This window comes from Drosophila virilis, chromosome 5, assembly GCF_030788295.1.
Source record: "Drosophila virilis strain 15010-1051.87 chromosome 5, Dvir_AGI_RSII-ME, whole genome shotgun sequence".
Taxonomy (NCBI): Eukaryota; Metazoa; Arthropoda; class Insecta; order Diptera; family Drosophilidae; genus Drosophila; species Drosophila virilis.
In genome coordinates, this window is record NC_091547.1 from 15,649,357 (window position 1) to 15,666,591 (window position 17,235).

At 38.9% G+C, this 17,235-nt stretch overlaps 1 protein-coding gene across 11 annotated transcripts in view; it reads right to left on the reverse strand.

The window, feature by feature from the left end:
• Window positions 1-17,235, reverse strand: part of sona (sol narae) — a 55,299-nt gene that overhangs the window by 34,932 nt on the left and 3,132 nt on the right. For all 11 annotated transcript variants that reach the window (XM_070210313.1, XM_015174348.3, XM_070210311.1 and 8 more), the window contains exons 2-3: window positions 10,235-10,342; window positions 4,239-4,703 (exon numbers count right to left, since the gene is read on the reverse strand). In XM_070210313.1, the coding sequence (XP_070066414.1) occupies window positions 4,239-4,703; window positions 10,235-10,303 (534 nt within the window). In that variant the 5' untranslated portion in view covers window positions 10,304-10,342. The remainder of the gene's footprint in view (window positions 1-4,238; window positions 4,704-10,234; window positions 10,343-17,235) is intronic.

The following is a 17,235-nucleotide window of genomic DNA, read 5'->3' on the forward strand; positions in this document are numbered from 1 at the left end:
TGTCTGTGGTTGATAAAGATGCTTTGATGGGAGTAGGCGTGGCCGAAATGAAATAGGGCTAATAGAATAAGCATAAGTAATCAGACGGGTCTGGCCCAGTCATCACAAATAGTACATATAAAAAACCTAAACAAGTTTGCATTAGATTGCATTAATTGGATCTTAAGTCAAAGGTTCAGCTTTATTGTATTCTTCTTGATTGCTTTTGCATTATTTCTGTAAGCGATGCGAATTTTAAGGCTATGTTGGATTATGATCAAAGTGTTTTTTACAAGATCGCTCAAAATTCGAAACACTTCCGCGCATTAGACTTTCATGAAAATTTTCCCTTGTGGCCGCCAGATAAGCAAATTTCCTAAAACAGACATCTCTTGGCAAAGGCAAAGAGCTAGACGAAAATATATGCCTAGCGTCTGACTGCTCGTTACGGATACTCAAAGTTGTAATCGTACTTTTGTAGTGCAAACTTTGGGCAGCCGCAAAAAAAAAAAAAGGGAATGAACAACCTCGACTGCAGCTAGATCGACTTTGTGGGTTTGCTGATTGTTGTTGTTGCTATTGTTGCTGTTGCTAAGCTACAAAGCAACAAGCCGCACAGCGTTAACAATAACTGCAACATGAGCATGGCCAACAGTAACAACGGCAACCAGTGCCAGCAACAAAGGCTGTCAGGCAACAGCACGGGAGCATTATGCAACCACCGATTGCAGCGGCACAGACCGGAGAGAAATAAAAAACTCTAGCGAAATGCAGTCAACGAGGACGGCAACTGCTGATTCGCTATGCGGCTGCTTTCTATGCGACGGCTAGACGACTTTTCCGAGTGGGAGACAGTGGGACAGTGAGCTAATTTTAAATTCATTCAACTGCCAAACGCTGGCCATAATCACGAGCTCATTAATCAAGCAGTCTTTCGGCGCCTCGCACCGCTGCAAAATCACCCCAAATACAAGTTGAAGTCGTTTTGAAATGACAAGGTACTCCAGTTAGTGGCTCGTTTATGCATTATACGTATGTATTTCGTTGGGGAGCTGCTGCTTGTGAAATCTGCACCAATTGCATTAATAACATTTTAATTATGCACTATGAAAAACGCATTTTTTGTTTGCTTTGGCGCTGGCAACAGCTTTGAAAACTCAATTAGTTGCCTTTCAATAGGCTGCATTTTTTTTTTTTTTTTTGGGGTACGGCTCTTGGAGAATGAAGCACCTCTGCGCAGGTCGCGAAGTGCTGCACATTTGTTGGCCAATTCTTTTGTTTTAGCATTGTAACTGTGGCAGTTGGCCCGGCAACATAAACTTGGCTTACTCGTCTCGTGTTGCCGCTGGCCAAGCCCAGGAGTTGGGTTTGTTCTCGTTTTGTTGCCCCATAAAAGGCTACTGACAATTGTCTGCCCGTGCAGTCTACTGCGGGCTTATTTACATAACAATATTTCACATGGATGCCATAAAGTGCCAAGGCTGCGCAAGCTAAATTCTCTAAAGATTTGGAGCCTTCAAATATTTAAGTATTTAATAAATATTTCCATCAAACGGGCGTTCACGACACGACAGTTACTCGTGGTGCGAACTTCCATTTTCCCCTTAACAGCCACGAACATATTCCTGTTTGCAAAAATTTGTTATGCCCGTTAAGTCGGCTACCATTGGGGCAGGCCGAGGAAACCTGCACCTTTATTTATATGCTGTATTTTATTTAATTTTTTGCGCCTGACCTTTGGCGGAGCCTATCGATTGAATGCGGCGGTGGGTGTGCCGTTCGACGCCTGTGTTTGCCTTTATTTTTCGTGGCAGCAAAAATAAATTACAAAGAAAACTTTGGGGCGTTGCCGCCTTCACTGTTTGTCTAGATATTGAACGGAAATTTCACTGCACGAATCTTATTTTCATCAGCTTAATGCAAAGGACAGTGCAACTTGTGCTAGAAAAAAAAATGCAATTAAAGTCTAAATAAATTTGAAAGTTCACTTTTAAGACTCTAAAACAAAAAAATACCTAAGGCAATTTGCTAAATTTTGCGGCTGCCAAATAAATTTCCCCTTGCCAAGCTTGTGGCTTAAGTCTTTTGTTTTCCCAGCAAAACTATTTTTGATTAACACTTAAAAACGGGGTCGGTTTTTCAAACGGTCATCGAGCAAAATTTTTCCGCATGCGGTTAGACTCTTAAATTCAAGTTAATTCCAAACAATGCGGCAAAACGAAAAAAAAACTCCACAAAAATTGCCAAAAAAAAAATAACAATTCATGCCTCAAATTAGAATAAATGTTTCTTGATGGAAGGTCTCTGACAAAGTGCCGCCATTACCAAACAAAAATCTCATACAGCAAATATAAAATTGTTGCTGCGGTTAGTGTCCACAACTGGAGGCCATTTGCCGTGCAGCTTTTTGTGGCATGAGTCAAAGTTTTTCTTTTAGCCAAGAAATACTTGCCAAAATGCAGACACTTGGAAAATGTCGTGCGTGGGTCTGTGACTCTGTGGCATGTTGCATAAAAGCATGTCGCATTTCATTTTAATTAAAAAATAAGCTAAAATCTTCCAATAAAAAGGCTCACATAAATCTTTCCGCATTGCGCATGGGCTTTAGCGTTGAATTATCACACATAAATCACTGAACAGTCGACCAAGTCCAAAAGATCGAGAGAGACCCGGCAATCTTTTTATTTTCCTTGCCTCGTCGTCTGACATGACATTTCACTTTCATTTCCGAAGTTTGTGTCTTGCATTAAAATCATTTTTATTCGCACAACTGACTCGCGCTCCTACAACAAATCCCATTTGGTAATAAGCGCCGAAAGTAAAACGTATAATAAAGTGCAATCGATCGATTGTTTAAAGCCTGCCATCTCACACACAACCCACGAGGGCTAGCAAAAACAAATAAATGGACATAACCTAGTAAGTAATAACAATAAAAATTCACTTGCACTTGCGGTAACGCCCCTGCCATTGGGCATAATGATGTATGTGTTTGTATAAAGAAATACTACCCAACTACTGTAAAACGTAAGTGTATAGAAGCGAGGCAAAAGAAAGCGAGCAATCATAATTGAAATAAGTCACGTTCATGTTCATGGCAGAGTCACAGACACGAAAAGTGTTTTCGGTGTGTGTGTGTGTGTGGGCTTTAATTGGAAATTAAATTGTTTTTCCTGTATATGGCATATAACATAAATAAAATTGAAATCAAAATATTCGCATTGAGCAGAAAGCAATCTTAAAAATATATATATATTAGTTTGTCAAATGCAGCTTAACATATTAAATGTTTATAAATCAATTCAATCAAATTGAAATTCCTATTAATAATAATTGCCTTTGCTATATGGACTTTACATAATGTGTGTCACATGCTCTTAAGACTATCAATTGTCGTTTTAGTGTCAACAACTGTCATGTGCTTATCTAGCTACCTACTTTATATAAGCCGATTTCCGCACGTCCTTGACTTTAAAATTTGGTTAATTTTTTATTTATTTGTGGCAGCCAATTGCATAACAGCAAATGTAATTCAAAACGAGCTCTACAGTAGTCCAACCCAACCTGAGCATGGCTCTAATCTCTTTATCACACGGCCAATTAATTTTGATTAGATACAAGCAATGCAACAAAAATACAATAAAGCACAAGAGGAGATCGGCGAACGAAGCGCAACTAAAGCGAATGCTGATAAGACACAAAGTAAGCTGCAAAGTCTGGTTACCTGAAGCGGAAGACGAAGCTGAAGAGAAATACAAATAAAGTTAAGCTAGCTCTCTAGTCAAGAGTGCCCGACTAGGCAATACTCTGTATTTGTGAATGTGAATTCTTTAACCCATCCAGTCTTTGAGTTGGACTCATTCATACATCCATACTAATTGGACAGACAGATGGACATGGCATAGTTTTCTCTGCTAGATTTTAAAAAATAGCAACTATTTGCCGTGGGTACAGGGTATTGGAAACGTATACCAGAGCGCGAATAAAAGACCAAAGACAACGAATATTACAAATCATGATGTAACAATGAAAGTGCAACAAGAGTTAAGTCAAGCAATCAAAGGGTAGCCACAAAGAAACGTGATCAATAATAATAACAAAAACAATCATAGCAAAGCAATAACAATAAAGGTTATCGAATTCCGTAGGTAGGAGTGCCAAATATCTTATTAGAATTCGGATCGCAAGGCAAACAGTGCCAGCTGTAAGTAAGTGCTCGGTGCAGCCATAATAAAACTCTTTAGTTCTTTTTAACTCACCTGCTCATCGAGAATCTCTTGCAAGTCCAGGCCATGCGTAGCATTTGGCTCGCTGCCCACCGACCACATGCGCAACTCATGGGGCGCACCCTTGAAAAGACCCTGTGTGGCGCGCAGCGTGAGATTCATGTGCCGCCCGAAGGCGCTGAAGGAAACGTTGTGCGACTTGATGGAGCTGATATCGCCGCCAAGCAGCTGATTAGCGCTGCCAGCTCCAGCTCCAGACGCGCCCGCTTGCTGCTTGAGCTCGCTGTAGTAGGCATTCTTGCTCAGATCCTTTTTGACATGATGCGGCTTTTGCTGCACAGTGGCTGCCAGTTGTTCGCCGATGCTGCGACGCTTGCGTTGTAGGCCGCCGTGCGATGTGTGATGGAACAGCTGGACGAGCTCATAGTGCGGCACGGCATCGTGTGTGTCCACATGGAAGACTGAGAGCAGTTGCTCTGGCGACATTTGTTTGTGCAGCTAACGAAGCGAGAAGCAAAAATAAAAAGAGAAAGAGATTTATTAATTTATATGCACATGGATACAGCCGCTGGCTGCTACAAATTGTAGCAATTGTTAAAGTATTCATTGAAAATTTATCAATAATTCAATTTAATAAACACAACCCATGGGCACAAGTGTTTATACGGTTCGAGTTTTATACGGTTTTTGTTTGCACGGGCACTCAAGTGGTCTAGAGATTAACGACTGAGCCGAGTTGAACCGAACCTAACTCAACTGAACTAAGCCGCGTTTTGTCGGTCGCAGCGCGCGAGTATCTTCAGCAAGTGGGTCAGGGTCAGATCGTCGCATGCCGTTCGGGTTTCTATGGGGCGGAAGGAGGGGGGCCCTGAAGAAATCCAAGAAATAAAAAACAAACAAACGGCTAAAACCGTTTGCGTGTACTGTTATCGGCAATGCGTGTATTCGAAACTATGAAACTTGTATTGAGAGCACAATAATTGCATATTTTAATTAATAACAAATTCGGTTTTTTATTATTATTGTTATAAATGTAATTTCGCGTTTGCACGCAATTGCTCTTGATCACAGTCTGTCTTGATTTGTCAATATAATCATGTAGATTTATAGTTTTCGCGTTTCTTATAGATGCAAAGCCTCTATTTCTTTGCGCCAAATTGCATTACTTATACATTATTCAATACTCATTTTCAGCTCGAATATATTCCCAAATCGAATACCGCATTTCCGTTTCCAGTTTTTCTAAGCTCAAATATTTACCGCATGCTTACATTCCGAACGGTAGCAACAAATCGCCAATTCACAAAATTTGTTACAGGGTCAACGCAGACTAGAATTTCCTTTAACAACTGGCACAGGCCGGCAGGCAAATACAAAAGACTTAGACAGCGAACTTGCTGCAAGTGACATGCAAGTTTGCCCGGCAATTTAGGTAAATTTCTTGAATTTTATAAAACCACAAATGGTTCGTCGCACCGAAATGAGACAAAATTGTACAGCAAATGACGACAACAGCAGCAAAAAAGAAGAAAAAAAAAAAAATAAACAGCCAAGAAGAAGACAAGGCAAACAACATAGTGCCAGGCAGCATAGACAATAATTTTTGTTTGTTTTTTGTTTGTTTTTATTTTGAAAAATGTTGTTGTCCGTTGTATAACAGTTAGCATGATAATTCTGTTTTAATTGAAATACAAATGGCCGGCGAAATGAGCGCAAGTGAAACAAAGGCGACAGGTGAACAAACGCAAAGAGCGAAGAAAACCTGAAGCAGACAATGCCAAAGAGTTTTTACTTTCATTTGAAACGTGTTTTGACCACAGCACAGACGCCACGACGAGCCGCAACGGCAGCTCTTTCGGGGTCGAGTCTGGGCCTCTGGACTGTTGCACATTGAGCAACTTTTGCTCATTGAAAGTGAAACTGAAGCCAAAGCATTGCCGATGACGCGCCAAGTTTCGTCTCGAGTGCCTCGCTCTGAGTTTAATTATGAGTGTAAATGAATGTTGAATGAGTGCATGTAAGTGCTGTGTGCACATGGAACGATGCTGCTGTGATTGTCTTAGGGCTTCCTGGCTGGCATTCGAACATTTGGAAAGCTGCACCTGCAGCGATTTGCAATATGCAAATGGCGAATGGGGCCACACCCCAAACACCAAACACCAATCAACACTTGACCAGCTAACCGGCCCGAGACACAGGGGGGGCAGCCCTTGCTGCCAATTAATTGCAATTAATGGGAGTTAACAGCAAATTATGCAAAAGCCATTTGATGAACAAGATCAGCGCCAGCGATTAAGCTTGAATATCAGGGCTGGAAAGCACAATTCAAATGAAACACAAAGCGAACTAAAAGACTGAAATGACTAAATCAAATCAATTTAAATTGTGAACAAACAAAATGCTTGTTGGTTAAATGCAATGGTTGGAAAGCTAGATATGTTTGCTTTCTGCTCAATTTAGATTTAAGGTTCGGTTCAAAACCATTTTGTAGCTGTCACCTGGATGTCACAGCTGAATAAATCCGTGAACTAGTGAGCTGAACCCCAGCTAATCATTCATCGATGGCTCACATAAGCGACTGCGACGGCGACGGCGACGGCTGCTGGCGATTTGTCCAAGCGGCGCGCGCTTTAATTTTCGACGGGGTGCAATGACGGATATTGTGAAATTTGTGTTTGTAATTTGTATGGCTGGCTGCTGTAGTTGTTGTTGTTGTTGTTGTTGTTGTTGCTGTTCGCTGCTGGTTGTCCGGTTGTTGCTGCTGTTTTGTGCGCGCAATTACTGAAATTGTGTGATTACTCATACGCCCGATATAACCGGCATGGTGACTACGACGGCGAATGCTTAAGTGCAACAACAACAACAACATTGTGGCAGCCACCGATTCAAAGTAAAAGGTGTAGCCGCCATATTAGCGCAAAAAGTGTGCTTCAAATTGGCCACGGGGAGGCCAATACTCTGTTTATGGCGTACACACACTTATCTCAACCACTGTGTCCATGCGTTGTGCAATTTTCTTGCGCCGGTCAAAGTCAACATCCAAAAATCGACGCACTCTCAATACGAACGTTCGGAAGAGTGTCACTCGACCTTTTGCTAACCAACCACATACAGAGAAATTATACACTTCAGCTATGAACAGACAGTCGGACTGTGCGACAGACACAGACACTAAAGTTAACAACACACAAAAATAATAATGCCTGTTGCTGTTGTTGTTTCATTTTTGGGGTCTTTTCGCTGGGTGTGTTGACCTTGCCTCGCCCGACAAGCGGCGGAAATTAGCAAATGCTTCTGCTAGCGCCAAGCATGTTGTTATTTTCAATCTTTTTTTTCCACTTCTTTAACCTTTTTTTCTCTGTTTGTAAGCAAAATTAACAAAGTGTGAAAAGTTCAGGGTGCTGGCATATTAGCCGGGATCTCAACTGCGCCTAATGAAAAGTCATTTCGTCGAGACGCGAACGGGCTGGCTTCCTGACAGGTACTTTTCAATTGGCCTTGTTAATTACTTTTCATTAACATTCAGTTTTTTTATTAAAAGTGCTTGCTTCAATTAGATGAGTGTCTTTTTTATTTCTGGGTTAAGTCTTTGACATTTCTAATTGCTTGGTTCGGGTTCGGTTCGGACCTTTGGGTTGTGACAGGGTTAAACAGTCGGAATCCCACCATTTGAATAGGATCGCTCTAATAATATTATATAATATCTTAGCAAGTCAGCTCCCGTACGTTATAAAAAAGAATGAGATCAAACGCTCTCTGTGGCGCTATTAGCACGAAAAATCTTGCAACCACTTCGTTGAGTGATGCGATGAAAGTTGTGTGTGCTGTCAGGGACTTAAGCTCTTCTAGACGCTTCAGCTTCTGAATATTTTGCACTTTTTACATAAAAGTTAACTTTGGGAGCTTATTCACCCGTTTTCGCATATATGCAGCTTTATAAAAAAGTAACACTCGGCCATTGACGGGAACGTGACCCAAGCTGAAGTAAAACCTGAAGATAAAAGTCAAGCGTGACAAGCGGCCCGAGCAATGTCTGACAAAAACAACAACAACAACAGGCAACAGCAACTACTGTAATAACAACAACAACAATAACAACAACAGATCGTGCCGCACAAATTTAAAACGCCAAAGTTCTTGATTTCACAATTAAAAGGCTTAATTTATATGGCCAGCATAACTGCAAAAGATATCTATTCCTGGCCAATGTCTAAGGAATATAGGTATAGGTTGAGGAAGTTTCAGTTTCATATTTTGTTTGCGTTTTTTTGACAGCACATGATATATATATATATATATATAAACCAACAATGACAACAACTGCAAGCTGCAATCGGCTGACTCATGCAGTTATAACGAATCGATTCTTGAATCGCTTCAAGTTTCGTGTTGTTGTCTTAGCTTTGCCTTGTTGGTTTCCATAATTTTTATGCTTGGTTGCGATTTGAAGGGCCTCGTCATAGATTTTTTTTTGTTTTATGATGCTGCCGCTTGTTGCCGCTGCTTTAACGAGCCACGCAAAAAAGTCAACTTTAATTGCAGTCTTAGTTGCAATCTGATACTGAGCCTCAGTCTGAGCTGTGTTGCAAGCAGCATCTCCGGTAGTATTCAAACACGAAGGGGCCTATAACCATCTAAAGTACATTTCTGCTCTCATATGGAGGTGTCAAGGAAATGACTGAGATTAAGCTGGAGCAAATGTCGAACAGATTCACAAAGTAAGATGTGCATAAATGTGTTTGGGTGGGAATAGATTAAAAGATGTTTTCTTGACAGGTGTCTAATAGAGTAGAGAAGTTCAATAGAGACTGACCGACGTGCAGTTACTCTCTACTCAAGTCTAAAGTGTCAAATATTCACCATAATATGCTTGACTTGCTGAGCTTGCAATAAATGTGCATGAACTTAGGCTCAAGACTAAATTTAAATAGAATATGAAATGGTGAAAAATTTCAAATTGGATTTTATGTATTATCAGAGGTGGATACATTTAATTTGAAGCAATCAATCTGTGAAACAACAAGAATATTTAAATAATCAATTTCAAATTTTGACAGAAACATGAACTGAGTATTGTTCTTTTGAATTGAAACTGATTTCCAAAGTCAGTCCACTCAGTTACAAGTTTTCAAACATGCATAGCTTATCCCCTGGATGCACTTTTTGAAGAAGTTCTCTTGTTATGAACAAATGAGGAAATATTTTGTAAGGAACTCAATTTATTTCAGTGACTATACAAATATTCAAACAACTAGCTGAGCGTGTTCACCCAAATACAATTCAGTTTAACAAGCTTCATTTTAGATTAAAAATCGGCCAGCAAATGTTAAAGAATTAAAAAAACAAAGGGGTTGGGGAAAAGGTTTTTAGCTCAGCACGAAACCAAAAAAAGCCACAAAAGTGAATACAAAAGCAGTAAAAAAAAGCAACGATTGAAATTCATTTAAAAAAATTACAAGAACTTTTTACACTTGACCTTGGCCATAATTCGTTGGCGAAGCTTTTTCTATGAGACAAAAGCTGAGCTTGCGTTTGTGTTTTCAATGAGAGCTACGCACACAGAGAGACACAGAGAGAGAGAGCGAGAGAGAGAGAGAGAGGCATACACACTCATATAAGTGTGCATAAAATTAATAACAATGCCATTTGCTTCTTGTGGGTGTTGTCCAGAGACTGAGAGAGCGAGAGCGACTCTGACGGAGTCATATAATTGAATCCTCTCCGAGTCTTTGCTCGTTTTAAATAGTTTTGTAATTTAATTAATATACAAATAATGTTTTTAAATGCTAATTACGCACAATGCGAACGCGAGCCACAAAATGACAATGAAAATTGTTACTGGCGGTCATTTGTGTCAAGTATTTGTTGCTGTTATTGTCAAATACAACAGTTTACGGCCATTGTCTTCTCGAGTGCCCCCCAAAATGTGTTTATTGCATTGAATTGATTGATGAGTTCCCATTCGGTATTAACCGAAAACGTGATAGGCCTATATCAAACTCAAGGCATTATTTGAGGATCGTACTTACATCTGGCAGTGCCTGGCATATTGTGCTGGCCAATACAAGCGCTGTGATGGAGCAAAATATTGAGAACATCTTCTGTTGTCTATGGTAAATGACCTTAAAAAACTAAAGCTGCAAAGAAAGAATGAAATAAGACAAACATTAAATAAAGGCAAATAAACATAATATATTTAAATAGGCATAAAATATAGTAAAAGCATTATGATTGCTGAGAAATTAAAAATTTTCTTTTTAAATGATATATTTTTAATATAACGATTATTCATTTATTTAAAATCATGTAGCATCAGTGATTAAATATAACAAAATGTGAAAAGATCTGTAAATATATATAAATATATATATATTTTTTTTGTATATATATTGGGAGATATTTTAAGCTCAATACTGGAATGTCAACCGGTTTCCTTTGGACCAATAATTGCCATTACATGAAAGCCTTCTCCAAATTAAGCGATTAAATACATATTTTAAATTCTAATCGTTTAAATTTCCAAGCGATCATAATGCTTATTATTATAAATAAGTAAATGTCTGCATTTTTTATTTACTTAAAAATTGTCCAAAAGTATATGCAGCATAATGCAAGTACTCACAATCTCGCACCTTAAAATTTTCCGCTGCCCACAAGCCTGCGGATTGCAGAATGCAAATTGCATTTAACATGCATTCAATGCACTCTCCATTAATCCAAAGCTCTTCTCTGTCTATATAACCACCGGCCCACACCCCGCTCAATTTGTTTACGCTCAAATAGACATTATGCTAGTAGAAAAAACTTTATACTGGCATCCTCTGGCAGTCGAGAAACTGTTGCAACTTTGGAGCTTTTTGTTGTTTTTGTTGTTGCTTGTACACTTAAAAATTTGTATTTATTGTAGAAAACCTACTTTTCTGGCCCGCTGGCTGTAATTAATTATTGCGTAAGGCCAAGAAGCTATAAGGCAACGTTACTAAACTAAGAAATATCAGCTATATTTCTGTTGTTGTTGTTGTTGTTGTTGTTGTTGTTGCCGCACATCCGTCCGGGCGTAAATGCCATCGAATGCGGCTAATTGTCAATAATGATGCAGCGATGCGTGGCAAGAGGCGGCAGCATCCACATCGACATGGCCAGACCTTTGACAAACCAACTGAAAACAAACAAAACTGCCCAGTAAAAACATCAACAACAACAAACCGAACAGAAATGACAACAACAACAACAACGACAGCTGCTGTCGCATTTTGCAACTTCGACTCTTACAACAAATTGCATGACATTTGTCTTTCAGCCTGAAGGAGGGAGAAACGGAAGGCAGACGTGCGACAGCATGCTTTCAGATATCAATTTTTAGGGCAATTTACATGCGAATTTTGCAAGCGCTGGAAAATACCCAAAAAAAAAACAAGGAAAGCTGAGAATGAGATGTTGAAATTTCAAAAATAAAATAAATTTAGTATATTTTTTTGGTTTTATACTGAGAGAGATCTTTACAATGAATAGAGTATATAGACAGCAAATTAATGTGTGTCGTAACCACGCCCAATATAAGGCAGGAAAATTGTGCAGGAAATTGCTAAAAATTAACTAATATTTTAGGTAATTTTGCCTACAACTAACTACAATTAAAAATTTAGAATTTAGATAAAACTAGATTTTAGGAGCCTTATAAAATAAATGAAGGTATATTTAATGTATGAAGCTCCTGAAGCCTAATCTAGGGTTCCTACTCTTCACACCTTAAATAGGCCTTCAAGGCCGCTTACTCCCTACATATCAAGCAATATATAAAGTCAAGAAACATATTATAGTCCTATGTTTCTCCTAACACAGATATTTGCAGAGAGGGAAAATCCTCTATAGATATCTCATTATATCATGCGCGAAGTCTTCAGGCTTAAAGTTATAGTTTAGGAATGCAAGCTATTCAAGCTATATATGAAAACCTATCTATCTTTAATTTGAAAAAAAAAAAAACATTAAAGCTACTCAAATTTAATAGATGCATTCATTAAAATAAATAAATGTTTTGACTACTTTGATTGAGCATACAGCTGTTAGCATATCTTATGCCCAGCTAACACACTATAAATCAATCAGAATGACAAAACAGAAATGGGCGAGATGCATGGGCGTTTCAGTATCTGCAGCTGTGCCCTATAAATGGAGGCAGCGCACTTCGCCGTTCACCAAATTCACCGATTTCGTGCGCCATTTACCAAGGCAAATGTGCAACAGAAAGTGAAATTTCCTAAACATTTAATTGTAAGTTATTGAAGCCTATGTAAAAATTGTTGCCGGCAAACGTTGCTGCAATGTGGGCCTCGACGGGGGTGAAGGGAGAGAAACCTAAGAGCTGATCGCTTTGGAGGCGTACATTTGCGTCAAATGTGTTGAGATTAAATGGGTTTTCACTCAACACAAGCAAACGTTTAGAAGGGGCATGTTTGGGCGCAGCCCACTGTTAAGCCCAAACTTCCAATTAGTCCAGTTACAGATGAAGACATTAGTGGGTCACTTAAGGGTTAATGGCTACGTGCCGATGTAATTAGTTTACTTAGCTAGCATATAGCTGAAGCGGACAATAACTCCACAAGGAAACTGCAAAATAAGCCAACTATAATCAAAAGACTTAGGCAACGAACTTGATTTCAGCTTCGTTCCTTTTACAAAGACATGAGTGTAGTTCAATTAATTATTTACAAAATTGATGTAACTAGTTGATTTCACTTCTAAGTAAAGCAGATTATAAATTTATTCAATCAGACATTACAAGTTATTAATTTGAGAATGTAGAATTTCTACTTTTCGTTGGTTTAGCAACAAAATATTCGAAAATTCAAAAATCTTTATTGAATGTGCTTCTAGAAATTTTAGAACATGAAATATATTATGAAATAAGTTCCTAACATTTGAGATGCATTATTAAATAATTTCTGATTAAATAAGAATTTTCAACAAGCTTTGCAAATGTTCAAGTCAAGTTCACTTAGCCTTGCCCTAAAGTCAAATGGCCCTGAAGCAAAAGTAAGTTCAAGTCGGCTAAACGGTTAAGTTCGTGAACAACCTTGGGCAAGACTTTCACCTGAACGAAGTAAAACAATAGAAAAATGAAACATCATCAAAACGAAATTAATTCATCAAGGTGCCAAATTATGACGAATTCGTATTCGAATGTCAACGACAAACACAAATTGAATGCACAAAATTGCTACCGCGAAAAAGAAAGGGAAATCGAGTAGGAAAATAAAGAAGTAGGCAAGACTACCCACTACCCTGCAGTGGAAAATAAGCCGAAACAATTAAAATACCCTATACATAAGTGTGTAGGGTATAAAAAAAAATATCTTTATTGAATGCACCCAAACTTGACGTCTTTACGTCTTTGGTCTTTGGTTAACACACATGTGCTTAACATAAATTTATGGCTAATACAGTTACGCGGCAAGCGCAACAGAAACAGTTAAGAAAAAAATCAAAATCATATTCAAAACCAAATTCAAAACGGAATGAAACTCAATGAATTATATTTTATTTGGCCTGTCTTGGCCATTTTGTCAATCCGTTGCTTGCCGCTTGCATAATTAAGGTCGATTAGGGTTAGTTTTTGTATAGTTGATGATGCTGCTGCCGCTGATCAAATGACTCTTGAACTCAAGGTTATGGTTATGGCAAGAGTTATCTTACTCAATACCAAATCCAACCGATATACACATATAAACCAACAGGTATTTCCTGTCTTTGAAATGTATATTTTAAATATAACTCTCCTACATCTTTTTGAAGTGTGGGTAAGATGTAACCACTTTGCATAGAATTTTCGAGCAAACAATCCCCCAAACAAGCCCAAATTTTCATCCAATAAAGAAATCCCAAAGTTGACCGCCTTTCTGCACCACGAAGAGATGTCGGCCAGTCGGATTTAAGTAGCTATAAACTGAAATTGGAAGTCTTATCCCCGTTGCACTTAAACAACCCATCCACCGAGGACCTCACATATTTTTTTTTATATATATTTCTACTTACATATATTTGTCTTTATTCCACAGCTTGTGGCATCGCGTGCACGGCCAAATGTAAAAAATTATGTAATAGACATCAAACGGCAAGAGTTTTCACAGTTTTCACAGTTGGCACTGTTTGGCGAAGCAATTAAGCTTTGTGGCCAATTTAAGAGCCGTCACCAAAACAGAAGCGCCAAGAAAGCCAACAGTTAAATCGTTTTGCCACATTGCGAGCATTGTAAGTGTGGTATTATGCCAAGAGGCATTGAAACAAAATTTTAAGAAAGCCGCCACACGCAGCAAGGGGTCTTGCCGAGAAGGGGTAATAGCGGGGGGCGGTCTGCCGCCAAAAAGCAAGTTGCATTGTCAGCTTCCGCATAATTATGCCGACACAGACACTTGCCATACATATTTAACAGAGCGAGCGTCTGTCTTTCTGTCTATCTGTCGCTTTGCTCTGTTGCTGTTACCTTTCTTGTTGTTGTTGTGCCTTTTGCCAATGCATTTTGTCGATTGTCTGTTTATGGGAATTTTTAATGGCTTTTGCTTTAAACTCTCTGTTTTTTAAAGCTATGCTCCTCTAGACACAAACGGTTCGATACAAGATTTCGCCCTAAGTTCAAAAGGGTATGCAATCGTCGGCATGCCAATCTTGCCTGTTTACTCTTTCTTTTGGCTTTCTTCACCGATTCGCTGACACAACAGCAGCATTTCAAGCGGAGGGCGTCAGCGTTTTGGCTTAATTGACATTGACAGCAGCTGACCAACGCTGCCGAATCGCAGCTGCCCTACCCCAAAAACAGCCCGGCCCGGCGAAGTGCCATCAGACATGTGTCAGCTGTCGTCGCCATGGAATAATTGCTGCGATGGCGCTGATATCATCGGTGGTCAGATCCACACCTGTGCACTGGCGGCTACTTAGTTGCCTATTTGTGCACTTTAGTTGATAATGAACTTATTTTGATAAGTGCCGAGCTGTGCAAAATGCCTTGGGCATTTCTCAGGGCCTGCAGCGACTGACAGCAACAGCTGGGCGCATGAGTAATGGACTTTTCTTCAGCTGGGCTTGGTTAGGTAATGGTTATGAGTGAAGTTTTTAGTTCAACACATCGTATGACGGGCTCTTTATGGTATTTTGTGTGTGTTCAAAGATTATATAATGTGCATCGCAATTGAATATTGTAATCATTACCTCTTTGAAACACACACACAAGCTCACAAACCAGCAACAAGGCAATGATGATGGTTAAAAATATTAAAATAATGGCAAAACGAAACACCTTAACATATTATATAATTATTCTTCCTTTCAAATAAATTCAAATGAATGGCATATCTTTGAAACATATGTTCAAATGAGACCTTTAATATCTTGGCTTTAATCTTAATTAACAAACATTTTTTCCCAGCTCTATTCGGCAAAAGACACATAAATGCAACTTTCCTAAGCTGATCGCGTAGCCAATGCCCAAAATGAATTCCCAGCCTCCCACACAAATCACAACATAATCTACTGTGGGGCATAACAAAGTGACATAACAAAGTTCAACTGTTGGCGTTTTGCAAAAATCAGCGCATAGACCGAGCGAATCAACAAAAGATAATAAATTTGATTTCTCAGTTTACATGTTGCAGGTTGCAGCGCCAAAGCGACAATGATGACGGAAAGGATTACGTAAAGTGTCTGCGAGTTGAACTGTTTGCATTTGCTCAACATTTCAAATCAGCTGCAATTTGTCTGTGTGCGTGTGTGTGTGTGTGTGTGTGTGTGTGTGTGTGTGTGTGCGTATCTGTGTAAAAGGGCGAGCGAATATTTTCTATTGTTTGCAGTCGAAACAATAGAGTTGGGAACTTGTACCTTGAATGTGTGTTGAAAAGCCGCTGACAGCTAACGAAGTCGAAAACAGCTGTGCAAATGTGTTCGCCTGGCAGGGCACCAAAAATACGATGAATTATTTTAATTTCTCTGATAAATGTGTTCAAAGCAACAGCAAAGATATTAGGCCTGGCTATAACAAGAGTGTCCGACTGGGCAATGCCCTAAGCATTCTAGCTCAATTTATTTGAATTTCTTAATGTCAAATATATGTTTTTAAGCCTGGCTATAAAGAGAGTGCTTAAATCTGGATGTGCCAGACTAGACGATACCCTAAACTTCCTTCTGTTTATACATAATCGAAGAAGAAAGATATATACTGATATACTGATGAAAGATATATGCTGTGTCTTCCCTTTGCTCCATGCTATGTTAAAGAAATTCATTTTTGGTTTAGCTTCGGTGATTTTGTTGCTTAAATTGGACAAACAATATATATTCCATTTGATAGCTTTGCGATTGTGAAGACATCCAAAAATTGATATATTTTAAATCTACATAAGCTCTAGTTTACTTATATACCAAGTATGAGGTGTCTAGCTGGAGTACCTGGAGTACCCAGTCTCAAAATCGATATTTATTGATATTGTAAACATTTTAGAAGAACGCGTGAGAAGTTCGTGGCGCATGCGTCGTATACGTAATGTGCCAGCAGCACAGGCACATTGATATATGCAAATATTGAAGAGGCAAAACTATTAAAAAAAAAAAAATACAAAAACAAATAGATAAAAAATATCAAGCAAACATATTGCGTATACGCAGAGCGCCAGCTAATTAAATAAAAGGGTAGCAATAAAACAGACGCTGGGGCAAATTGCGGCAGCCACGAAAAAGAAATGCCAAAATTCCGATTAACTGCAAAAACCAGTCAAAACGAAAATACAAAAAAAAATATTCGTTTATTTATTTATTATTTCTTGGGCCATAGAACGGCCAACAACAACAACAACAACAACGACAGCAAAAACAACAACAACAAAGCTGCAAACAAAATTATTTCGGAATTGAAATGTTTTTATTGCAGCTGCAATTGTTGTTGCTGTTGTTATAATTTTCCAGCTGTTGTTACAACATGTTACATGCAACACACACACACACACGCACACACACACACACACTCACACACACACAACTTGTA